This window comes from Varroa destructor, unplaced genomic scaffold (genome assembly GCF_002443255.2).
Source record: "Varroa destructor unplaced genomic scaffold, Vdes_3.0 BEIS01000002.1, whole genome shotgun sequence".
NCBI lineage: Eukaryota > Metazoa > Arthropoda > Arachnida > Mesostigmata > Varroidae > Varroa > Varroa destructor.
The window spans coordinates 38,041,544-38,069,419 of record NW_019211455.1 but is presented as its reverse complement, the minus strand read 5'-3'; the positions used below and the strand labels follow the sequence as shown (position 1 = coordinate 38,069,419).

Below are 27,876 nucleotides of genomic sequence, written 5' to 3'. Positions count from 1 at the left end.
ACAACCTTCTCTAAAAATTGCCCTTAAATTGTCATTTATACTTCTGTAAATGAAAAACACTCGTCTTTATTGAGTATCTTCACTTCTTATACGGTCGTTGCAGAGGTGGCTCCTGTACTCTCGGATACGTTCAGCGCCTCGGTGCGAAAACAGGGCGAACGGTTGTCCCTTCGCTGTGTCGCAACTGGCTCACCATTGCCTCAAGTTTCATGGCTACTGGATGGGCAGCCCGTAAGCGAATCGGGGAGTACTCAGCAGGGGGACTTTGTTCAACCCGATGGGTTTGCCGTAGTTTCTTTCGTGAACATCTCTGCCCTCCGCGTTACTGATGGTGGTGATTATTCGTGTAGAGCTTCAAATGATGTTGGCACAGTGGAGCACACGGCTAGGATTGGTACGTACCTAACACCGATGTCCTAGTAGAAGGTAACATAGCTATTGATTTGATCAATATAAACCGAAGATAGCTAACAGGAAACCGCTTGATAAACGGCCTTAAACAAGCACGGCCATTGCTGCCATAATTGATTTTGTTATTCGAGAACAAACTTACTGCCATTTGCATGAAGGTAATACAATAACAACGGCCTTTTATTTCAGACGTGGCAGGTCCTCCATTTATTCGAGCAATGCGTAACCTTACAGCCATAACGGGCTCCGACTTCCGCCTTCATTGTCCTGTGTCTGGGTACCCCATTGAAGCTGTGCACTTGGAAAAAGGTGCGTATAGTAAATAGAAAATTTTGTTAGCTTACCCAATACAGTGTCCACTGTGAAGGTAATAATATTAAAGATAAAATAATGGCTTATTCATGTTTATGGTTATACTGAATACTTAAATGGGTAACTTCATTTAGTAGCACTAGCGAGGCATAAAAAACTTTTCCATGGGGTGTTGGTAAGCTAGGCTCGTAAAGCTGACGCCCATCTGATTAGGTCTGTAATGGTCAAGGCACCTTTACCCGGAATGAAACAATGTCGCAAATAGGGTTGTCTACGTCATCAAATCCGAAATTTCCTGCATCAGCAGAACTCACTCGTCTTCACCAGGTTAGGTATTTTCACGTATAACGAACATCCTCATCCAGTCGCGATCGGCCCGATAGTCTGACGAAGTTCGTGATAGGAAGGAGAGTCAATGGTGAAGTTGCTTTCTGAATATTCAGTTATCCTGTAAAATTTTGTTATCCTACATGGATAAAAAAAAATCGTAGAAAATTCTCCGATTTATTAGATTTTTTTTTTATTAAGTTTATCCTTGAGAGGGAGTAATTTTTTTGGGAGGAATGGTTTGTGATCGTCGGAGATTCAGGTAGCTAGCTACTCAGGAAATCGATGGTGGCATCACTCAACAATAGGGAAATTACCACTTTTCTGTTGCGTGAATTTGCTTATTCCACCATCAGAAAATATTCTGCTTTTGTTCAGTAGTGATAATACATTACACGTCATTGAATGATTACCAGCAAAACAGGCTGAGACCGATCAAAACGTTTGCAGCCAATTGCTACTATTCTTAGATTCCGATAAAGGAATACCCGTTCCTGATTTTAAGAATGGAGATTATTCGATTGGCTAGTTTATCGGGCCACGTTTTTTTAGGCAGGATACATCTAAATATTCACATTTTTAGTAGCGTAATCCCTTGAACAATTGTAAGAATTTGTATGAAGAAGAAGCCATTCCTGATTTTAGCTACCATTACTTGTTATACTCTAAGCGCAAATGTTCATAATAATGTTTTTTTTTTCTGGTATTACCACATGCACTATATGCCCCGCGTGGTATTTGATCGCAATATCTAAGAACATGCGAGCTTACCTCGAGGGGTGGCTAGATTTTACTGATAATGAGCATGTTTCAGTGAGCCGCTGTTGTTCGAAAGGAGCCGTTTGTAAATACGCGGTATGCTTTCACTCTTCATTGAAGGCCAGTGAGACCCTATCTTAGTCCTAATCGATTATATGGAGAATTAAGTTTTACCTCAGTTGTGATGAGCCTTCTGAAGCTGTAAGGGGATTAACCTGAAACATTATCCTTTTTTTGCCTTACCGGAAAAACCCAAGCTTATAGGATACATCCGGCGGATACACGCATGAAGCATTGTTTTCACAGAGAGAAGCCAATGCGTACAGTGTAGAGTGTGGGCCAGATTATCCCTATGGCTAACGAGTAGGAAACTAGTATAACATAGCAGGATCTTCTAATGTGTTGACTAATAATTACGCGAAACAGATTTAGCAAATACCATTACTATCAGATCAGTGAGTACGTTTGGAGGGGCGGCTGATCGTCGTAACATCAAACGAAAAAGGCTTAGATACATTTATTTATAGTGTGAAACTATCTTTTCGGTATATACATCTATAGGTATGATTTCTTTACAATTACATACATTTCAGTAATGGTATACATATCATCTATGTATTAGGTTGGAATATAAACAATGGCATGAATAAATCATTTTCCAGCAGCTAACAAAAACGTAGCTCTGTATCAGAACTGTAGAAACAAATTATTTCGCTCGTACTCGCTGTTACTCTTTACATCGTGCTCCGGTGTGCTCACCAATTTATTTATTCGTTGTCGTCAACGATTTGTAATGGTTCGTAATCAGGTAGTAATCCATGACCTCGAAGTTTGGAGAGGATGATGGCTGCATATTGTGTTAGTGTGAATCTATGAGCGCCTGTTTATGGAACGCTTAAGTTTCTAACTCTTGAATCAACGCTCCGAACGCGTAAGACCTCTGAGGACAGCTCTGTTCGCACTTGCATTTTTCGGCAAATTAAGATCGTTTACCCTCCGAAGTCTTCATCGACCTTATGACCCCCCCCCCACCCCCTCTTCTTATATGTATATATATACAGTATATAGAAAGGCGGGGCGTCCAATTTAAGAGTCTAACCTATGAATTAAGAAGACTATATTCAACCGAAATCATATATGGCAAAATAATTGTTCACTAGATGATGCTAGATGTGTCATACTTGATGGCAACCGTTCGTCCGGCGATATTTATTGGTGCAATTTTTTTTGTCTCTGACAAAAAATGCAATGGATTAAATGTTAGGCTAACAGCAGGCCAAAAATACCTTGAAGGCACTATTTTGAACTTGCCAGTATCGATTGACGCGCGGTTTCTATTGTGTTAGTTGCGGATTAAAGGCAAGTCCCCTCAAGTTATATGGCGGGTAGCTAGTATTCTCTTCTGCAAAACGGGTATTAAGTTCTACAGCAAAAAGCTGCAGGTTTTTTATAGCAAGACGCTTAATTTTATTGAGGATATTCCAGTTTGCCTAAAAAAAGTTTTGCTGCTCAGATTTTCCAATAGCGCAGATAACTAGTTTTTTAGTAGCCGCTTGAAACTGGCAATAACATAGACCATCGATGCACCTTCGAGATCGTTCTATAAAAAAAAAAAAACGCTGTTATCTGTTACCAGGAACTCCAAATGAGCATTACGACAAATAGCACCGTGAAATATTTATAGTATATATATATGATTTGTTCGCTCTACACCTCGTTCTTATGTGGTGATGGTGACGGAAATACCTAGGATTTCGTGCATACTAGGGCAATGGGGCGCGCTACGCACGCACGTGTCTTAACATACGGTACAGTCTCTGTGCTATTTCGTAAATCCAAACCTCTAGCCATGCAATGACACCCGCTTCAGAGCCGGCTAAGGTTTACTTTAGCGAGGTTGCCCGATTATCCACAGCATTTTCGTACCGTCTTTGGAGCACCGCGCCTGTTCTGTGTGCTCAAGCTGAATCTCTTCTCTCTTGAGACGACCCGCATTCAGCCTTGCGGGTACGCAACCAATCGCCTCTCTAATTGCAGATTCCCCCGAGTGGGGCAGACGTTCGAATACACGCGTTTGGTTCGCTAGGTTTAAAACTTCCGCAATTTTCACATCAATTGACCACTATTTTGATTTGAAAAAATACGCCGGGTCGCTATGGAAGTGACAAGAGGGATATATTGGACACCCCAAGGCCGCCCACTTCCATTGCCGATCGGCATCAACAAGGGCCTTGCCCACCCAACACGAGTCCTTTGCTCAGTGCCACGCCAATGCACCGAACTCGGCTGCCCATAGCGCTAATATGCTTAGCTTGGAAACAACTCCGCAAACTACATCTTCTGCAAAAACCAGTTTACTATGCCTGTTGGGTGATTCTGCCAATGATTCGACTTCAGCTATACATCGGTGCATTCGGTACTCGCGTGCAAGCCTCACAAAGGCCGTGAACTCGGGTGGTGGCGCTAAGGTGATTGAATCGCCTTATCGGAGCGTACAAAGTCGTTACACAGGCACGATTGCTTCCACGTACGCCTTAAATTTAAACAGTAACCCGACGCGCTCAAATACAAAGCGTTTCTGTTGGATGAGCTCATACAGGCCCTCATCGTCTGTTCGGACCGGTGCACAATATTCTGTCCTGTAAGGTGACACTTCCCGTGGAAACCGTTTGAATAGATGAGCCTTCAACTCTTTCCAGGTCTGCGCGTTGCCTACAACGGATTCGAACTATTATTAGGCAGGACCTGGCACAACTTCATAAGCAAGCCCGGTGAAGCGCTTATACGGCCGGCCGCAGACACCTGCCGCTATCTCCAACGACCTACCCCATTACCATGCTTCGAGTAGTTAAGAAGTTGTAGATTAAGCTGCCTTCAAACTCTGCCAAACGCTTTACCAAGACTCTAAAGTCTCGCGGCTTGGCCAACCACTTTGGCATTCTCGAATTAAGTCTTCTCGCATAAATTCTGCTTCACTCTCTCATCGTTACCGCCAGTTTGAGTGACAGTGCACTATTACTAACGTAAACGCGATTCGTCCTACATCTCGATTTTATATTTACTTTGTAGGAACGAAGTAGGTAAAGACTAGAACCATACATATTTTTTCTGTTATTCTAAACGTCATCCCACGCCGTTCATTAGCTATAGCGTTACCTAGACTAGAATGATTAACAGTGGCTAGAAGTTTTTTCGTCAAACCTATTGAAATTTGTTACATGTTAGCGTCCCTGTCGTCTTCGTCAAGTGCAGTTACAATGCAACTGCTAGTGGCTAGTATCGAAGTCTTAAGTGTGCACCGAATTTGTGGTTCGGGGTCTTGATCCAGTCTGTTACAGGTCGGCTCAGCATCGCTCACCATTATGTCAGCAAAATGTCGAAATTTCTAAAACGGCTTTTCGCAAAAATAAATGCATTGAGTTAACCTCGTCATATTGTTCACAATCACACCATTCCGTACTTTGCCGTGTTGAAACAAATCACACATACTAGTATACTTCGTTGCCTGCAGAGGCCGGTGACTCTATATAATACTCTTCTGTTACGCGAGCAGAAGTAATGTTTGCGCACTAAACACCGCTTAGCAAGTCTTTTTCTTAATAGAAAATTGTCATGGCCTCCTGGAGGTGAGATAAATTTGACAAGACAAAGATGCTATTGTGTCCTATAACGCGGGACATTGAAACAAAACGTTGTGAGGCGCCCCACCGTTTGCCAACAGCGTATTTAATCATGGCCTATCGACGCCCTAACGATCCTTTAAGGCAACAAAAATATATGATTTATTCACTAATTAATATCATGAACACATCATTTATCGGAAGTGTTTCCTGAAAGGTAAATTTCTATTCCTGCAGCACCTACACATACGGCATAATATAGTTGTCTTCAGACTTACGATTCTTCCGTTAAAAAATAGTGATGATAAATATATACTCAGCGTGGATAGGGTAATTAGGGCGCAAATTATATGGTCTGTGTATTTATTACGTATATTTAGAAGAGCTACGCAGCAGAATACGCTATCGGAAAGTAATATTGTACCGTCGGAAAAATGTTGGTCGGTTTAGAGCCAAGACTGATGAAAATGTCTATTTATATTTTAAAACAATATTACTATAGTAAATGTGCACCGTTCTGATTATCCTTCTAGTTACACCTATTGAAATCTAGGTAGAGCCATTAAGGAGTCCTGTAGGAACTAAGACGCATAATAATCCCATGCTGCAGGATCTGCGCTTGTATGAAAACTTTCCATCGAAGTTCTCTCAACTTTCGTTGTATAGCTAAAGATATACATGATCTGACACTATTATAGCATTTCCGTTCACAATTTCCGAACGATTTTCTTTCATCGTCCGCTCTAATCTTGTCAGGTGATAACAGAAGAGGTCAGAACCAATCGTTTTTCTAGGAGGCAGAAACTTATAATGCACGATTCTTTCCCAGTTCCACCAAACACATAGCATCACTTTCTTTCGCCAGTTTAAGCTTTGCCACACATTGTGGGGTAGTTTTTTTTTTTTTTTTTTTTTTTATTTTTACCTCTGATCACTGTTTTATAAAGGGTTTGATCTTATTGCATTTTAATGATTAGTGCCACACTAATTTAACATGATGTTAATTAATGTGGCACCTAAACACCGAGATTTTTTGTGGTCAGCTTCCTTAGGATTATTTAGGATTGTTCGGTGGTACATGTTTAGTTCTTTGATGACATCAGGGGTATTCACGTATCAGTGCTTAATCTATTGTCGCGATAATTTCATCAGATTCTGCTTTTATCATAATAAAAGTACTAACTATAGCAATTTTTTTTTGCAGAAATTTCGCTTATTTTCAAGACGGTCTATCTTAGGCATCTAAATTCTCACAATTTTAACACAGTAACTATTCCCAAATCTTAGCTTTCGAGTGGTATAACGCCTAATAACCTAGCACAAATCGTATTATACGAGATATATGACTTCGAAGCCATCTAGCGAGCAAAGTTGCCAATATTTTTTCAACAGGTTAGCCTTTCCTGTAGGTTCCAACTAGGCATCTTCCTTAACCGTGTTTATTCAAAAGGTTGCCTATGGGCAAACGTTTCTTTGGTGATCCGATATGATATAAACATCAGCGGCAGCAGTAGCTACAGCGGATGCATCAATCAGCTTCTTCTGTGGGAAGCGAAGTATCACAATACTTCACATGGATGTGACTGGTCCGAGAAAAAGCCATAGGTCATCCATAAGATCATCGCGTAAGATGTAAGAAGGTGCTGTTTATGGAGCATTTCCATGATTAATGCATCTCTCTACGTGGTCGGATTTTCACAGCTTACACGTTTCATATGTTTTTTTCATCTCCGAACTTAGGTCGCTTAGCTATCCGCCCTGCAAATTGATGCCATTGCTGCTGACTTTTTTTTCCATAGGTTTTCACTACGAGAAAGAAGCTCACTTCCATGACTCATATGTCCCCGTAATAGGTTTTTCTTTCTCATTCCCCTCTCTATCCTTTCCTCTATGGTCCAGATTTTCTAATTATTCCATAATATGCATTTACCTGATACTGAGAAGATGGCCTACAAAATGGACAGAAATTCTTGGTGTCGTAAGGGTGTCCAGTTTGCAACGTAGATACAGATTCAACGCACCTCTATAAACGCATTGAATACTCTCCGTTTCATAGCCTTGCTAATAATACTCGGCTTACCCTTACACAATAAATAAAAGTAGGGCTAGCCTTAAATTAATCCGAAGCATCGGCCTATAATTTTACTTATTCTAATTTAGTTAGGACATTTAGTCATTTTAGACAATATTATAGTTAATGTTATAGTTAATTAAGCTGGATCTTACGAACATCGATAGTATTCCTATCATCGACAAGGATGCGAGCGAAAATTAGGCCAATGGTAGGGCTCAAATAAAAGCACTATCGGAGTTTGTATTTAGACAAATTTCAAAAGGCCAAACGATGAACAAGAGTAAAATAGTATGCCTGAAACTTTTTACAACGGTATGTGTAGACATAGCTTCAGTCTAGGCATAATTTCGAAATTAATCCTTTTCTTTGTGATAATAACTCTCTAGCAAAGCCGCTTAGCATTCAAAAAGTCACTGCGTTCTATCATAATACAATATCAGTATTTACTCTACGAGCGCTTTCGTATATCATTGCAATGATGTCACATTTTACCTGAGAGACATATATGTTTGCTTTTGACATGAGACTAATATTAATTTGATACGTAACCCGATCTTATGAACAAAATAAAATTGGGATCTTGACAAATCGTCGGACGATGATAGCTCAGTTGATTTGTTTTAGTATTAAACTCATTATCGAAAACTATGATTCGCTTGAGTAAATGCAGTTAAGGATTATAAATCCAATAGAATCCACCAAAGAAGGCTGAATTTTATGATAGGTAAAATGTTATTTATGATGGCCAAAATATAATTCGTCACAAACGAATGATATGTCGGACATCGTTCTACAAACAGAATGTTAACGCTAGGAAGTCTTATAATCAGCACAAAAGAAAGGCTCTAACACGATTTAAAGAATAATGCGACCTTACTCGATAATTGGATAAAGTCTTATTACGGCTTGACTTTTCAATCTCGACATGACGTTATTTAGGACGGCAGTGTGTTGACACAGATTCGTATAATTTTTTAAAAATTTTATTTGGATATAACAAATCCGGCAGAAACACGGTGGAGACAGAACGTAGCGTATATTAGGTTTGCCGTGTAACGCAAGATGTTTAAAACTTCAGGTTTGTCCCAGAATTAATAGAATTCAAATTTTTCTCGTTCGTTATTGGATTTCAACAGCACTGATAGCGGTTTTAATGACAGTCCTGATTAACAACTGGCCATGATTTCATGAAGTGGTCGAGAACGAGTTTCGAAAACGACCAACGAGCAGCTAAGAAGAAGATATGATGAGCGCTAAGAGAAAAAAAGAAAAGGGAAGTGATATAGAGTCAGTGGGCTAGCATAGATGGGCGGGAGCTGTGTTTGAGGGGCGTAAAAACAGACAATTTGGTGCAAGTAAAAAAAAAAAAGACTTAGATCACAGCAGACTTCTACTCGCACATAGCAGTCTCCGCTATTACTGCTACAGCTGTCGCTAGTAGTAATAATAGTAATGGTAATGCTGTTGTTGTTGCTAGTTCTGCACTTTCCGCTGTCGTCCGTCCGCCACCCCACGAACCACCTCTTCCTCGTCCTTTCACTCCTCCTGCTCAGCTACCGCTGCTGCCATACTCGCCTGTCTACCCTCCCTTCTTCTAGGATACTCAACTGCAGAACCGCCGCACGAAACCACGGAGCGCTAAGCCGACTCAGATCCCAGGCATCACAGCAGCTCGAGTAGTAACTGCGGCGCCAGTCAAGGCAAAGCGTTTGCTGGCTGGCTTCTCTTAACTGCCCCCCGTCCTCCTCGGTTATTTTCATTGACTCCTGCGCAGCCTAGTGCTACCGTTGCTGCAGTATAACTCTCTCTACTACTTTTCGAGTGTGCTTGTAATTTTCCCGCATACTCATTCAGTTGCTCGCTCGTTCTCAGTAAATCGTCCAATGCAGTCCTTCTACCACGTACGAAAAAGTAGGTAAAACTGCAGCTATGGATAGCCACACTTGAAGTGCTGTTGTACTGTTGCAGGTCAAGGCTGTCTACCTTAGCAACACAAGGAAAGGAGTCGTTCAGGCCCATGTTACTAGATATTGAATAAAAGGACCATTGTTGGAGAAATGCCAAGCTCCATACAGGTACGGCTAAATGATGCTTAACAAAAAAAAAAAATGCACTGTTTTGCAACATGAGCCAGCTCTGCAACGAATAGCGTGCGGATCTTCTCATGAAAACATCGCCTATATGGCCATTTTCCACAGCTCGGTGTTTTAAACTGACTTGTTCAGCCCTTACTCGTCCAGGAACAACCTGCGTTCCTACCGAAACGATGTCATCATTTTATTGTTATCCGCTTCTGACGATTGAAGATAGGGATCGTTCGGTCTTAGGCACAATACACATATCATAATAATGTACAAAAGCTGGCTAAATACATTTTTACAGCAGGCCTCGAGTAAATACGGTCTTTGAACCTGTGATGCTTACACAAGCACGGTCTAAGCGACAATATACATAGAGCTAGCATTACCACGCAGGTTCATTCAATAGATCGGGACCAACCTGGCCCGTGAAGGCCACCCTAGAGCGAACAGAATCATCTGTTTGTGGCAACACAGAGCGACATCATATTCATTTTCTGATAGATTCAACCGAAGATAGATAAGTCTTTACTTAAATGTGCCCTTTCTCCTCCTTTCTTTCGTGGAAACATCTGAGACGTGAAACGCTATAACTGGCGGCTGCATCGTTCGGCAATAGTTTATTTGTAATTATAAATAATAATAATTGTTGTTTAATAGACGACGTATTTACGCGTCGTCTTGGATGTGTTTCACGCTCTCAAAATTGACGCATCCGTAAGTTAACCTATCGTTGCGGCCCTGCATATTCAAAATCACGAAGTATCCGCTTGTTAATTATTCATACAATACTACTAATAAGTTGTTGGATTTTCCATCAAACGGATACTATGGAATCACGTGTAAGCTTGTGGAATGAACATTGTAAAGACAAGCAATAGCCTAGTAGAATTTGCAAAGCCTTTGCAAAACCTAATAATAGGTTCTGCTCGACTGACTTCCGCGAATGTTGATAGAAGCACTGTATATTACTATTACTGTATACTGGTATCGAGTATGATCATAATTTGGTAAAACCGAATTACTTTCGGGCCAGTACGACAGCACATTCCGGCGTTTTGTTGTGGTAAGCGGGCGAGCCAGTGACGACAGTGCATGAACGGTATGAACTGGGGTTTCCGTTTGCCCAGCCTTTGAGGGCTATGGGCATTCATCTTCGGGATATGTGCGGTTAGGTCTGGGTAAGTGGGATAAAGCCTAGCGGTACTTCAAAGCCATTTCTATTGCACTGCCTGGCATACCGGTGTAACGTATGAATATTTAGACAGCCGTCGCTGGCATTAGCTTACGCAGCACACGCGTTCGGGAAACAGAGCGAGAGGAGCCGGGGGGGCGACATAAGGGAGGAAAAGCGGACGTTCACCACGAAAAGAACGAGAAATTAACGTGCACGTAGGCAACCGAACGAAGAACAGCAGAAGGTACTGCAAATAATAGAGCGAAACATAGCATCAAGCAAATGGCGACCCATCGTTACTATGGCTGCATAAACGCGTCTTCTGCGTTCTTTTGTATGGCGACGACGACGGCGGCACCGAATCTAAACGCGGCGTGTAACACAATGCATTTCAGAGATGTAGGCGGAAGAGTGTTAGAACACTCCTTTTTGGATTTGAATACTCTTCGCCTTGCAATGTTAATAATATGCCGCAGCAGGTAATAGTGTGATGAAGAAGGAACATAATATTTTGAGAGTTCGTAATACGGTAAAATAAGAGCGTGCTTGAGTCGATTAATTCTACTCAAATAAGAATGCCTATTTTACTCTCATTTATATTTTATCTAGATTTCTACGACCTCCAGTGGGGGTCCCAGGCTCATCGTAATCGTTCTGATAATTTCAGAGGGTCGCACTATTCGCGTGGGGAGTAGGCATCGGATGACCAAACCCGGTCAACTCCTCATACAGGACGTGAGGCGGGAGGATCAAGGTGTCTATAGATGCGTCGTTCAGGGAGCCCAAGGAGAAGTCTTTACAAGGGACGTCTACGTACATGTCGTAGGTAAGTTTTAACAGACGCAACATATGAGTCTACAGTGGTATAAAACAGTACACAATATGTTTTTCACGAGCAACACCACCTTGAACGTAGGACGTCTGCCTAGCCAGGTCGATCCATTTACTAATTACGTTCTACGTTCACTCATCTTATGACAGCCAATAGTATTTTGGAAATTATAAAGTCTAACTTAAAGCGAATTTAAAACCTCATTGTTTGTAGAAGCTTCGCTAACAGATGGTAGTGATTATGTGGCTGTAATTTCGCTGTTGTCTTCAGTCGTGGCTCCCCGAGTGCCCTGTTAGGCAGTGAAGATAGTGCATTATTGGCCTCATTCCGTCATTCCGCTACGCTATTCCATACATCAAGTGGCTAAAGTAGATTTATATCCACTTTAGCCATTTGATGCTTTGTTTCCACTCTTCAATCATTAGTACTATCCTGGTTCAGGTAGTCGACTATCCTGTTCCAGTCGTCCCGGAGCGGAACAGGAAACCTATCCCCTTTGTCAATTATTATCCAGTGCTACCATTGAATCCAACCCATCATTGTGTTAGCGCTGAACCTGTACACCGCTGCGACTACTCCGTTATCTCAAAGTAAAGCTGACCTTTCAAAGTGCCCCGTAAATATCAAACCGTGTGAGCAACTTGATTTTTTTCGAAAATTCTTAATAATTTCCCGGAGAGGCATCAGACATGAAGAAATGGGAGAAGCTCAACGTCTGCATACGAAGAGTCTATGGGGACGTGTTGAAGTTTGTCAATATAATACAGATTGATCTTAGACATGTGGATTTCATTAGAGTATTCTTTGTTGGCCACTACCGCACACAAAATAGTCGGTACACACATAAATAGACAGAAACCCATATTCGTATAAAGGTATAGTATTATTGGTATAAATATTATGATTATTATCATTAGTAATGGATGCTGGACAGGATTTGTTTCCGTTTAAGCTATGCCCCTTGGCGTTTAGTCGTTCGATTGATGGATTGCCCTGTAATCAGGGCGTGCATTACAACAGCAACTGGTATATAATCAGTTAATTGCAATACAGCCATATAATTGATCTAATAGCAGAACATATAAGTTATCTGAGTAGTAAAACTTCCAGTGTTTAGTAGAAGTTCAGGCGAACTAAACCGTCTGTTATAATGTGATACATTTTACTTGGAAACAGGAACGCTGAGATCTTCTATAGCATAGGTACTTCGGCTTATACATGTAGGGAATGATATCGATTCTGCTGTTATATCAACAGTATGTTTCTATTAGTAATCACGAATAGTATGTTGAATGATATATAAAAGGTTACATCAGTTCCTTTGGAGTGAGAGTGTTCGATTTAGCCGTATTTTTTTGTATCAGCTTTCAACAAAAAAAAAATTATTATTCATCAGACTTTTTAAAAAAATTTAAAGTTGTGCGTAAAGGCTCGTATGGCTTACTGAAAGAAAAATGTGCTAGTTCAACACCTCAGATATGCTTTTCTGAAGCATTCTTAAGGGTAGGGGGGTCGACCCCACTTAAGCCCAGAAGTAGGAACTCCAAGAAAGCTCGAATCCTCGGAACAGCCGCACTGCCCCTCTCGCGTTCGTTCTTAGTGTAGTTTTCAGTTTTTACTTGATGTATGGGCATAAAAACGTTGACGGGCTCCAGTATGGCGGCCGTACAATGTATAGACGCAGAGTAAGGCCACATTATATGTATCACGATGAGTCAACTCCAAACCCTAAAAATCCTACCCAGTTGTATTTCTTCAGTTTCATTAGAGGTTACAATTCAGCTAATTGCTATTTGAGCACTGTCAGCGTAGCACTTATTAAGCGTTTTCAAATTCAAATGATAAGCCACTGTGCACAGGTTTTAGAACTGATATTTTGTCAAATGGGTCATTCGGAGATGGGTCAAAATTCCAAGTCCTTCGTCAATTTTCGACACGACCTACTGGCGACCTGATAATTGGCAGAATCGAAATCGTTGAAAGACAAATTATGATCAACAAAAAAGACAAAACACTGCTTTCACGAATAAAAATTTGGCGCGCATTCAGGTGGCTCGTAGTCTATCAAAACGCTTTGTAAAGATTCCGCTTACTTTAGCTGATCTATAGAGAAGGCTGCTATTAGGCCTCGCCTCCGAATGCTTCAATGTTTTTCGTAGGCTCATCCCGATTAGTGCATGAACGTTTAGCACGTTTTCGACAACGGACGCAATGTTTTTAATTGTATTGCACCTTTTAACTAAATATTAAAAATGCCAATTTAGTTCATAAACAACGACGCGCAGTAAGGAACTTCCCGCACGACGACAGACATTTTCTCGTATAGTTATTTAAAAAGGAATGCCAAGCTTAAGCTAGCTTAGATTCAATTCAATTGTTTCTCTTTCCTTCATTTCAGTTCCACCAAAATTGGCCCCATTCGCATTTCCGTCACGAATGCAAGCTGGTCATCGAGCTACAGTAACGTGCGCCATTGTTGAAGGGGATTCACCGATTATAATATCGTGGCAGAAGAATGGCAGGCCGCTCTTAAATCACAAGGGGATCCAGACGCTTCCTCTTTCTGATTTCGTCTCGACCCTGATGATCGACCACGTTGAGAGAACGCACTCTGGAAACTTCACTTGTATTGCTACAAACCGTGCTGCCGTCACCAACTATACGGCACCGCTCATAGTGCTCGGTAAGTTTCTTCAATGTCATCAGTTGCTCTCACTAGTAGCTTCTCACCTAATCGCTTGGCGCAGATTTAATTAGTTGATGATTTTTCGGTTACAATGCAGTTATCGTCAAGACAGAGACGGATGTTGTGCCGAAGCCGTGTTTCCAGTTTTAAAGGGTACAATGATGAGTAATTAATAAAACTCATCTATATACACCCACTTGTTTAGGGTCGTTAGGCCATTCTTATGACAACGCTTCTCCTGATTTTCCCTAACTATTACTATAATATTTAAAAATGAAGGCAAATTGATAGATGAATGGCCACCCCAGAGACGATAAGAAAACAAAAAACCCTGTGCAAAAACTTCATAATTAAAGAGTCTAACCTACAGTAGCATCAGCCTATGCAAAGCGTCGCGGACGGCATTCAATAGATTTGTGAAGCTATTCGAGTCAGCCAAGAAACGTTGCGATCACGCCAAATCATTGTCAAACTACGGAAAATAGTTGTCAACCAGGCATTGGCCCTTGTCCTGTTTTAGCAGCCCAAAGTGAAAAAGCACGTTTACGCTTTGGGTCACCAGGCCAGCCGGAGCGTGTCTGACCTACCTGGGCAATAAACTATTGGCTTATTGAAAAAATAGATTAAATTTAGAAAAAAAAAGGTCTACCAAGGCAGATATTTTCCTGCACTGTTTGAAACAGCTGAAATACTATAAGCAGTAATTATTGCACCCTGTATACTCTGCCAGTGTACAAAATATACCAATGAATCTCTGTGTCTCGTTATTTACCCAAATAAGGGTTCCTATTCTATTCTATTCTATACTGTTCGCGGGCCTACTGTGCCAGATAAGTTTAGAAATAGCCTATCATCAACAGAAGTATAGTTGTTACAATGCATACAAACCAAATTCAAATTTGGGAGCTACCTTGTCTTTGCAATGCTTACTAACAGAAAGTGTCGAAAAACATAATAAATAACAACAACCCACTAGTATATAATTTAGTTTGTTAGGTTTGTTTGTTAGGTTGTTTCTAATATTTTTAACACCAAACGTCAATGGAAGCCTTTCGACTATAATATCACAAAAAAAGTAGTCTATGCAAGTCTTAGGACCGCCAATCGTCTGCTTATTGAACAACGTTAATAGTCGTTTCTACATGGCGCATTTCTGCTGTAATAATAATTGGCTCTATTTAGCTAGAAACTTTTTTTTGGGCTATTACGCTGATGGCCAACGAAGGCCTCCACAGCTGTTAACCCATTTATCCTCTTGTTAGCCTGGTCACTCAATTACAACGGCTCGGGAAGTTTCGATCATATCATAGACAAGAGTCGAGTAGCAGCCCAAGATTTTAACTCTACTTTTTAGGAAATAAATCTCAAACTCTTACTAGAATTGTTCTATTTATTTAATAAACGAATATGCTATTCTTGTCATCAACGATATAGTCGTGGGTACATTGAACGCTTAGTGTCAACTTCTCTCCAGTGGTAACCCCCAATCATTTACATAGCACGCCATCGACTATAATTAAACAACAGCAACTAAAAGTTTGTGTTTTTGTTTCTTCATTATTATATTACTACTTGTATATAATTGTTTTTTCGCAATAATCCAATTGAACTCTATAGGATCTCCGGCACGAAACGCTTCATAAACCTTGACTGGATGCAGCTATTTCACAAACGTATTAAAGTGATTGTTTGTGCGTGTCTGTGCTGTTATAAATAAACTCAGCGTGTTTTTTGTTCTTCGAACCTGCGGGATAGCATTGATAAGTGTGCTTACGACAACTCGTAGGACGTTTGAAAGTATTTCGATAACGCTACAAAGCGAAATCTATAAAGATGGCGTTTAAATTAGGATATTATAAGAATTTCCCTTTACCCTGATTGCTCGAAGAATACAATTTAAAAGAAATGCTTTATTTGATCGTTCTATTTATCATTGCGGCCACAGTTGTCTTCACTGAGCTCGCTTGGGTCCTGAATTGCTTCTGCATATTTTCTATTCCGTTCACTTTTTTGTCGATCATACCGAACATCGATGTGTGGATTCCTCAAAATTAAGTTTTTCAAACTTCACAAATATACGAACTAGCGCAAAGTTACTTTGGATAGCGCAAATGAAACATATCTATCTTCACTTAACCTGATGGAAATTGTCCTACTGCTAGCTTTAATGACTTCCCTGCTGATTTTTAAGAAACTTTAGGTGCGTACGTGACATGACTTGCATTGGAATCTGAAGTTACAGTAATGGTACAAACTTAAGGCGTTACTGTCCTGGATCTTAAGTCCTATTTACTGGAATATCATGAAATTTTTCGAAGATTATTAGGGTAGGTTTGCTTTATAAACCAATAAGACTCGTCAGGCCTGGTAAAACGGGCGAACTGCGACTATTTTCGATGGAGAAAAATACGTCTTCTAATAAAGCTTCGCGTCATTTCAGTGCTATGAAAAACTGAATTATATTGATAAAACCCAACCAAAAAGAGAGCATCGTAGAAAATCTCTGGATTGTTCAATTAATGCGTGAAGCTCACTAAAGTAATTCTGTGTAATGATTCCATATTTAATCGCACCTGTTGAAATGAAGAGTGTATGTGTGTTTATGTGTACATGTATACATATACGTATATGTACATTTGCGATCCTTTTTGAGAACTAGGGTAAATTATACGTCGAAAATAAATATGGTAATAAGATGGTTCATAGGGGGCGGAGTTTGTGTCATCCAAACAGCTTAACTCGTTGTCGTTGTTATTGTTGTAGCAGACGTACTGTTACATAGGATTATGCACGTACTGTGTATAGTTAATAACAGGTGGGGGATTTGATGTTCCCAAAAGGTTCGTATTTTTCGTAGTTATGCTCCTGCGATCGTGTGATTTGGGTGTTATGGTCATAGACGTGTGAAAGTACGCTTGCAATAATGAGTGGGCTCCGTCTCGCTCGCCATCTTGTTAGAAGCGAAGTTCATACATGTAGAAGAAGTTTCGTTATATGTTAGACTTATAACATTGATTCTAAGAAAAAAAAAAAGACATTCTGAGAACTTTGCAAATAATATACTTATTTCCTTGCAGAATATCATGATGACCTATTCAAGTTTGTTAGTGTTAGCTCCAATGTTTCCTTTCAAGATAGGTCTGCTTTGCCTATGGGAGAAATTTTCGACTTCCTCTGCAATCTGACTCACGGACATTACCGGTTGCCCTTCTTATTATCGCCCGTTCGTTATTCTAATCCGGCCAATAAGTAATTATGCTATAGTAGAGATTTCGTTGCCACTATAGTCGTAGTAAACGCTGGAATGCATACAACACAAGCGTATCAACACAGATTACCCGCAAACGGACAAATCGCGTATCTTCCTGTAACAAACGTTATTAGCTGACGGTATATTTCTTTTCAGCACCCCCATCGTGGAGCATTAAACCAGAGGACAAAACGGTGATTGTAGGATCTGCTGTAAGATTTGATTGTCGGGCGGATGGTGAACCCCAACCAATTATTCGATGGAAAGTCGCTAAAGGTAACCCGGCCTACTTATATTCTAATTCGAAATAAATATCAGCTTGAAAATAGGGGTTTAGAAACTAGAAACGTATAGATATCTCAAGGGCGATAACTATGAACTCAAAATTAGTACTGGGCATTGGGGTAAAATAGCCATTTTCCTATTATATTATCCGAATAAACTTATGACTTGTAATTTTAGGATGACTATTCTCTCCCTAATGTTCAGTTTCAGTTCAGCGTATATCTGATATTTCTAATCGTCATCTACAGATACAAGCATGCTTTATGGATAGCATAGATACGTTAATGGTGAACGAATGACTCTGTGTGTAAGTTATATTCCCCAGCGAATAACAGAATAACACTGATCCAAATGTTTTGCCCCTTCACTTATTGCCTACTATAATATGTGACGTCTATTTAGAATGCCCGTGAGTAACACAGGTGTCTTACACCTCTGTCCGACGTTGGGAAACGTGATGTTTCACCTGCCACAAATAATTTGATTAACCACTGTTGACGTGGTTCTGAGAGTCAATGCGACCAGGAAGAAAAAAGATATGGCAAGTTCTTGAAGGTTAATCATTGAAAAGAATCAACGAATCAATGTGCGACATGAAGCAATACTAAAGACACCGACTGTTCTGTTTGTAGACCTTTTATCGGTAAAGTTAGGAAATGCGTAAGGTAGCGTTATTAAAGCGACCTTAGCCAGTTCGATATCTGACGAGTGAGTTAGATAGCGATCTATAAAGACAAAATATGGAAGTTAACAACTGCTCGGAGAAATGGCTTTCATTGAAGTTTCAAAGCGCAAAGCGGACGTACCTCCCCTCTCTTAGAATGTTGTTTCAACTAGTACCCGATATACACTTGCAGGAACTCCGAAGAATCAGGTAAGTCAGAACGATACGTTTGTTCTAAAACGGTTGCTATAAACGCCGACGACGCATCTGATTTACCAAGAGCTATATTTGCTTTCGTAACACCCGCTCCCTTATTATCGTTAAACAAAAGGCACCGCAGCACTAGGATAATTATTATAATACTACACACGACAAAAACAATCACCTAGTCAATCTACCCCACTAATGTCTATGGAATTAAAAAGGAGTGTTGAAGTTCTTTAGAAAAACTTAGCATCATTCTGCAGGAACGATTATAAATATGACTATTCTATGAGCTTTACCGCAGTAGGTAGGAAGTAAAACACTTATTGTTATGAGAATGTTTGTTAGCTGTTTAGTTGGACGTAGGACCTTATTCAGTGTCATTGCCTTGATCGTATTTTTTTGCCATACTACGACGGTGTTTTCCTTCATTTCTTTTGTCCACCACCAAGCATAGCCTATTCTTCTATATAAAAACTAGGCTGAGATGTAGCTAAACGTCAATGACGGATGACCTCCGAGCCGCAGGGTTCCTTGGAGATTTCCCATCGTACGGAGAATGATTGCGAGAGAGTTCGGGGTTAACCTACAGTCAGAGAGAGTTAGCCCTCTCAAGTGTATCGCCGATCCGAAACCCCTTCACTTTCCCTGCTGGTGCCGTAAAAATAAAAAGTTAGTTGTGGTCATTGCAGAATCCAGAAACATGCCAGCCAGAATCACTGCTTCTGATCGACCCTTTTTACCAGACTAGCCACTATGCTATAAGCATGATACACCCAGTAAATACGCCCGAGATAAGAACTTCAGTAGGGACAATATTCTGCAGTGCATTCACACTAACACAAATTCTCCGCGGAATTAGAAAAGAGATATTTAAACCCACGCTGAGTTTGCATGTGGGCGCTAGCCATCTGTTTGTTCATAATTAAAAACTGAATCCACATCTAAAATGGTAGGTGTTTTTGGATTCAATGCCTAACTTTTGTCCCCTTTTCCTTGAAGTAACTTTTTTTTTAAAAATTAATAATAACTTTAATAATAATAATAATAATAATAAAAAGTAAATACATTTTACTTTGTAAAATTACACTAGAGTAGGTTGGAGGTAGAGGCAAGCGCATACTAATAAAATTCTAGTTTTTATTTAATTAATTGTCTCACCGACAAGACGGTACGTGTGTTTTTTGACGGGAGTGTTTGTTTTGAAAGAAACTAGCTCTGATCTTAGCGAAATCTATGAGTAAATGCCTTCCATTAGCAGTTGGTTTGGCCACGACAAAAAGAGCGACAAGTGATAATTATAGAATAAAGGTGTAACATTCTAGTAAATCCAGTACGGGGGTGCCTGCCATTTACGCAAATGGTTTACTGCTAATCATGTGTGGTATAGATGCGACATAGATTGAATGTCTAAAATATTTTTGTCGAACTCTATTCAAAATATGGTATTTACGTTCTAATATCCTATCTATCTAATATAATATCGTATGTATAGATAACCGCATAGCTTCTTATAGATCATTTATTTTGAAGCCAAATCTATACCTGATCAATACGTCAGAACTGGCTGTGTTACGTCGGTTAAGCTAATATCGCTTCTTTAATCATCATCAGCTTCTCGGGCTTATTAATTTGTTTTCGTTTTTGGCTTCGCCTTCTTCTACATATTCATTTTTATTGGATTTCTGGGTGGTACGCAGGATAAAGAAAGAAACAGAGACGTTAATTTACCCCTGCTCTCAATTATATGTGTCTTTCAGCCTTGCACTCATTTTTATGTGGTAATCTGCTATTTTGCCCCCTCTCTTTCTCCATTCCCAGCTTATCGCCGTTTCCACCGTCATTTTCATCCGCGGCGGGTCTTTTCTTGCCGCGACCCCTTCTCTTACTTCTCCTTCTCCTGCTGCTTCGTTTTCCTTTTCTCATTTGACTCGACTATTGTCATTTCCTCACCTGATTGTTACGCTATCGGTGACCCGGGTACGCGTCCGTCCCATTTTCTGTTACCCACTCCCTCGGGGAATGAGGCTGCCAGCATGAGCACGCCAGCGTCGTCTGCTGCCACCGCTGCTACGAGAGTCTATTGTAATAGAGTATGCGAAAAAGCAAAGTTGAACGGGGTATAGAGTGTTCGGAGCGGATATTGAAACTTGCTGCCTGAGGGAACTCGCGATGACCTCAAAGACGGCGGCGAAGGCAGACGACTTCGTTCGAGGCGTGAGAGGATTGTGCCGGAGGGTAGTAGTACTACTTCCACCGGTTTCACTTCTGCCATTCCGCGCTCCCTTGATTGATACCAGATTGGACCCTACGATGAACAAAACGCTACGAATTCAAAGACGTACGAGCTTACGGACCTGAAACATCAAAGCCGGGGAAGGTTGGCAGCAAAGCCACAAATTAACTTTTGCTTATTGCTGAAAGTTGCCCGTTACTCAAAATGATTCTTTTCTAAATAAATGTTTGTTTCTGTTGTGTTCGTTAGCCATCGTTACTGTGCTTTGTTGAATCAGTGGACTGAGTATGGGGTACATGAAGAAGGCTTACGGTTCAGCTAAGCGCTTTGGTTCATCAAGCGAGCGAATACAGTCAGGTTGTTTTTGAAATGAAAGGAACTGGTCTTCTTTACCAAATCACTTCTGTGAATACGTGCTTATGCTTATGATCTATTAGGTTAATTTACGTGAGACAGATGGGATTTGTCAGACAGATCTAGGTAATAGAATGTACCTGCGCAGTGAGAAATCGCAATAAGGGTATACGAACGATGCCAGTGGGAGCATAGACGTATCGTAGAAATAGTACGGCTACGTTGTTTCGGTCGTAGTTGTTTCTAGAGAAATCTCTGGAAGCTCCGAAATACCTCAGGTCAGCAGAATGTCTCAATTTAGTTTAATTAGTTTTATCATACTATCATTACAGAAGTTATTACACGACCTATTAATTATCAGTAATTAACAGTTCAAATTCAAGTGAATTATTTTAAACGTTACATTAAACCATTTATTAAATAGCGTTTAAGTTTCAAAATAAGTACGAGTGAATGTCGTCTGTTGGAAGTGTATGTATTTAGTGCTCTGAGGCATCTAATCAATCGCTTCCCATCGGTAAACTTTTTTCATTTTGCCTCACCAGAATGAACCAGGGGGCATTGGCCATGTGAATTATTTTTGCTATAGCGGATAATGGTAGACTATCTGAAATCTATTTAGACATATGACAAAGTGTTTTCGAAAGAAAGTCGAGCGAAATTTTAGGTTAAGTAAAAACAGAAAGAGGCCATTGATTCGCCGTTGCATGGCATGCTAAAACATTTGATTGGGGCAGTCAGTCAGCATACCATATATGATCTAAAGCCATATGAAAAAGTGTTTGGTTTGCGGAAGCCATAAGACAGGACAATGGCCACCTTGTTGCTTTCTCCAAACGAAGGAAAAAATTTGGTAGTGTTAATGGCTCTTTGAAGTACAAGCTTAGACTTTTAGACTAGAGCTTTTAGACAAGCTTAGCCTATTCGAATGCGTATAACGATGGAAACGACCTGCTATTTTTATGGATGCTACATCGGTGATATTGTTGTGTCCGGCTTTGGCAAACAGTTATAAAGGACGTCCTTCCAAAAGAAGTAAATGTTGGTTTGCTCTATCATTTTAAGTAAACCTAATTGGCAATAAATAGAAATTTGGCAAAATTCTGGAGATACTTTCCTAGCGTGCTCCAAATTCTACGTAAATAAGAGCGCCAGCAGCTATAGGAATGATCCCTATATAATAAAGGATTAGCCGGCATATGAAGACATCTGTAACAGTAAATAGGGATTGCAACACTAAACAACGATACGACTAGCAATACTCTAGAGAAAACAATAGCCTCTATAAGTGTTAGGGACTAATGGCAGAGCCTCACTCTACATGTAACATATTAACGTCCGAATAGGAAAGTGACAGAAGTTAAGTATATGTGGACCACAATGACGACGTCAAACGGCGGCGAAGGCAACGATGAAACCAACGACGACGGCGGCGAACTAAAAGACGACGAAGAATAACTGGTATAAAAACGGAACAAGATCGGGATGAGGGACGGCTAACCGCAGCAAGAGCGGATGAGTTTGTTTTGGAAAAGTCACGGCTGGATGCACGCTGCGGTAGAATGAGACGCTCTTGCAGCAGTAACCGCGTCTGGACGATAGACACTATCGGGTAGCAGCGGCAGGCAAGGCAGCGATCGGAGGACGAACGAGCGACGAACTAGCGAAAGGAGCCATTCGTCCTCCGCTTGACCGTTCCTCCGTCAGTCGGCCTGTTTCGCTGTCCACTGCTGCTGTAGGCTCGGCGCCCTTTGGCTCGACGTAATGCAGCTGCAGCTCGCACAGTAGGGAAACAGCATCAACTGCGAGAGACATCGATGTTTCTTCTATTACTGCTGGTTGACTGTCTAACTATGTAACGGTGATGGCGGCAGCCTCATAGATAGTAATATTAGCTGTGGTCATAGTAGAAGTAGTGCTACTGGCGCTAGGGTAACGAACAGTGACGCCACTGCTGATGTCTGGCCGTGACCACACTGATAGTGGATGGAACTGGTTGGGTCGCTATTGGTAGGTGGGCCTTCAGCCTGATGCCTCGCAAGTCATTCTACTTTAGCCTGGATCTTTCGAACCACTTTGAACTGCTGCTGCTGCTGCTGCAGTTGCTTTGAGCTATTACACAAAAGGGGAAAGGCGAAAAGAGGAAGGAGAAGAAGCAAAGCGGACTACAGGCGGATCCGTTGCAAGCTTTTCCTCGTCGTTCGTGCCTCCTCCCCCCTCCTTCCTTATTGTAGTTCCATATTATTTCCGCTTATCTCAGCACAGGAGTGAGGCCAAGGCGAAGTAGTAGAGGCATGACGACACAGGATAAGAAAGGAAGAGAATAAAGGAAACAGAAAAAAGAAGTACGAATTTACTTTTTCAAGACAGTCAGACGTACCCTTTGCACCCAGTATCTACACACATCCTAATGCGCGCGCACATCAATACATAAGGACGAAGCACACCAAAATACGCACCCATCCACACACAGGCTGTTATAGATACAATAGGAAGCAAAATGTCCAGTGATCACCGACCTAACCCGCACCTCGGAGGAACTGTCTTGCCAACAAGCTACTCAGTCAGCCAACCAGCAGACCAGTTTGGCACGCAGGCACATAGACAGGCCCTTCTTCTTCAGAATAAGCAGCAAGAAAGAAGAAACTGGCAGGAGTGCTAGTGAAAACGAAAGCGTTATATGAAAGAAAAAAGCGACAGATGATGAGAAAAATGGGATGGAAAAGTAGGACAGACGGAGAAAGATTGAAGAACAGACAACTATTGATTCTTCCCAACTATTTTATCGAACCGTATCACTGTAGCTTGAATGGCTCCTCCAGCTTTTTCGAGCGCTTGAAATTACGATAGTATCGAGTGGAAGCACACAGCAATCTGTGAAAAAAGAAAAAGCTAATTTAAAAGCGAAGTGCGTATGCCTTTTGTTATAGAATGCTCATAGAATTAGACTGCCGAATATATAAAGTTGATTTTTCTGCGTTAGGTACTAATCGCTCAGTAAACTTGCAACAACATTGATCAAAACTCCTACGACCAAGCCTAATGCTGGGGTCCAACAATACACCTGACAGTCATCCACAGATCGGACTCCAGCATCAGTTTTGGTCGTTTAAAATTTGACGAAACACACAGCTTTTGATGTAAACTTCTCCCTTCGGCGATCGTATGTTATATAACCGTATATGTGAGTGTGTTCGTGCATCATCTAGAGTCGTTGTCTCAAGCAATCTCGTTAAAACTAAGCTTTAAAATGGCGTGTAAATATATTTCATTTGGCAACGCTCAACTACCTATATAACGAAAGCCCATTTCGATGGGTCTGGGTAGGAGTGTCTTTATCATCTACCGCAGGGAACGGCTGTGGGCGGGTGCATAGAGAAGTGTAGACAAATAGTTCTAAATAACGATCTACACTAGTAAATACATTAACGTATTCAAACGAATCCTTCGTTTTAATAGACATTTCCAAACAATCATATAACGTACGATTATACAAGATAGAACAAGCATGATAAGTTGACGGTCATTTTCCTAATAGATTTCAGAGCGTTTGTTATTGACCCTCTCGTATGGCGATAACTGTTTTGGCGTATTTATGTTGGTAGTGTTCGCTCGTACTTTTACATCCAGCCCTACAATATTTTTAGCTAAAAACAAAGACAACGATCACAGTTTTCACGATAGAATTTAAGCTAACGATTACTCAATGTAGAAAAAGGTAAGTTTCATTCAATTACACACAAAACGTTTATGAAAGACGGTGTCTTTTCTTATCAGATGCAGGGTTTTGAGGATTTCCTTCCGCGTTCTTGTTATCAGGCTGGAGCCCGAATATTCATGCGCCGGTGTGTGCATCAGTATACAAATGCCAATTTCCATTCGATTTGTCTCTTTATTCGCAGTAGGCGTGTGGTTGATCCTTCCGCTTAGTATCGGCATGCTGACAAGCTTTCAGTGCATTTGTCGTGCACTATTAACTCGCCAGGGAGGCATAAAAAGAAGCTGTTGGTGGCGGAACAAAAGCAACCCGTCTTCTTACCGTCGTCGATAGAAAACAAAGATACAGATATATATATATATATATAGCAGTATATGTTTGAATCTGGCAGTAGTGAATTGTGTCGGCAGCAGAAAGATATTGGCGCGGAGGACGCGGTAACGTGAATAGTGGAAGCGCTGCCTTCGTCCTTTGCGGCTGACTTCTGCTTGCGTTCTGTACTCCTGCCGCTAGTGCTTCCATATACTGAAGTAGGCATCCAGCCAGCCAGTAGCCAAATTGCTACTGGCTTCAATACGCTAATAGGTAAGAGGGAGCCACCAGTGAGGTCGCTCTTGACGTTTGCTCCGAGGTTTTTGTTAGCCGAGACAGTTTCAGAGGTGAAGGCATTGAAAACATAGTAAAAAACAGGAAATCAATCGTCGACAAAAGTAAGCGAGATCCAACAGAGTCGTTCGTTGTAACAGTTCAGTGCCGACAGAATACAGTAAGAAGTCGCGTAGCAAAAAGGAGGAAATAGACGAAAAAGACGAAGTAGGAAAGCACGAAGAAGTGGCTCCATCTTCATCTTATTTTCCCCTTTCCCATGCGGGACCTACTTCAGTGGCCTCGCGTATCACATAAGTAAAGTCTCGACTTGCTTCGAAGCTACTTGGTCAGACGACGTCCTCATGAATTTCAATGTGCCGTCGCGAAAGTTCAACGGTTTGTAGTGTGCAAGCCCTTCACAGACGTTCCTTAGTAGCTGGACTATTGATTTTAGCGAAGGCACCGTAAAGACTCTGGGGCAATTTACCGTTACCACCAACAAGTTTTCATGCCTGGCATGATTTTCGCCTAAGTACGCGTAGTGCTGATTGTCTGCAAGCAAAAAATATTCAAGTTAGTTAGGCCGTTTGCTAAATTGCTAAAAATAGAACGGGTAACGGAAGCATTTAAAAGGACAAGCGATGGTACTAGCGGATATAGACCCTAATCACAGAATTAACATTTAGCCTAGACTTGAGGGTTTTCAATGCTACACGCTGGTTATTATGGAATCAATTGAAAGATCTCCATGCAATTATTGAAGTATACAAATGAAACTTTCAGCAGGTAACATTGTGAAAACTTGACACGTGACAGATCATTATACTTCTACCGTAATTATGCATTTCACAGAAAGATATCTCAAAAACAATTCGGAATACTATTACTTGTTTCCATAAAATTGACCTTGCAGCACCCCGATAATATCATTTGTATGGCATCACTTCAGTATGCCGTCTATCCTTGAGCCGGAAGTTTTTCGGGGTAAATTCGACCTGAATGATACCTAATCCCGGACGACAAACCTGTTGGAATCAAAGCTATTAATCCCAAATTGTCTGCTTCTCAAAAATGACTTTACTATGATCCTGAACCAGATGTACGTATGAGCATATTTATGATAAGAAATCAGAGCAATTGTAAGCGATGAAAGTGCTCGCTGATTTGTCTATGTAATTATTGATATAAAAATAATTTATTTCTATGGTAACTGGACGAAGTGTATTAAAAAATTTGCTCGAAAATCTTAAACAACGTGTGGAAAGGGATAAATTTTCACGTTTAAAACTCGTAGAGCTTGGAAGCTTCGACTGATTTCTTTAGTTTATGGAGGCTAAATCGGCGTCTTGTTAAGCCCTTGAAGTCTCCGTTGCTAAAATGACCCCACGCGTAAATATTGATAATTGCTCAATCATTTATAATAATCTATTACTAGATTTATTCATAATAATTTATTATAGATTATTGTATCTAATGATTCAAAAATCAGACTAAAAGTAGGCTTGATGTACCGTTCGATACGTTTCGTGGTATTTCTGGACCATGGTACGACATCCCGGTACAATTTGGGATCAAATGTATTAGGATCGTATGCTCACCTAGAAGAAGGCTGGTGACAAACTTTTAAAAAGAAATGGACAAGCGTAATATGATTACTGTTTAAACTAAGGAGCTGATAAGACCCTCAGGGGTAGCCTGCGGTTTCACACAGATCTTTGCAGATGGCGGATGCCTCCAAAAATACCTTTACAGAACAGAAAAGCCACAAGCGACTTGCGTGCAGTATGAAACGCTAGTATATGCAACGATGTGACACATACACGAGAGGGCGGCACGCTCTTAGAAGTGAAAACGGTGCAAGTTGAGACAAAACTGGGGAACGCACATCTAGGGCCGACCCGACCCGACCCAATGTTAGATAGGTATATGGTCTAAGATGAAATAAACTGGATGGCAATCCCCAAATATTTCACTAACATAATGAAACTGGTAAAAAAAAAAAAAACAGTGGAAAAAATGGAAACAGAAAACGTAACGTCTCCCAACTATACGTTGAACTATCTAGTATAAAAATAAGACCTTGCCCAGAACATAGAATGATATGAATGTAACTACATACTTTATCTAGAAACTTGTGGCCATACTAGTGGGCATACTAATAGCGTAAATATTTAAAAATGGGGCCTGATGTCTGTGCGCTAGATTGGTGATTATGATTTGGCTATATTCCGGGAGTCACATGTACCTTTAGCGCACTCTATGACGAGTAAAAGGAACCTAATCAAATGTAATCGTGTCTGG

The 27,876-nt window shown here is 40.8% G+C and overlaps 1 protein-coding gene across 4 annotated transcripts in view; it reads left to right on the top strand.

Annotated features, from left to right (window-relative positions):
- The window catches only part of LOC111243847 (cell adhesion molecule Dscam1-like), a 123,651-nt gene that overhangs the window by 65,509 nt on the left and 30,266 nt on the right, over nt 1-27,876 (top strand). For all 4 annotated transcript variants that reach the window (XM_086978887.1, XM_022790055.2, XM_086978888.1 and 1 more), the window contains 5 exons: nt 104-394; nt 601-720; nt 11,426-11,584; nt 13,989-14,273; nt 17,683-17,802. In XM_086978887.1, coding sequence (XP_086835013.1) covers nt 104-394; nt 601-720; nt 11,426-11,584; nt 13,989-14,273; nt 17,683-17,802 — 975 coding nt within the window. The remainder of the gene's footprint in view (nt 1-103; nt 395-600; nt 721-11,425; nt 11,585-13,988; nt 14,274-17,682; nt 17,803-27,876) is intronic.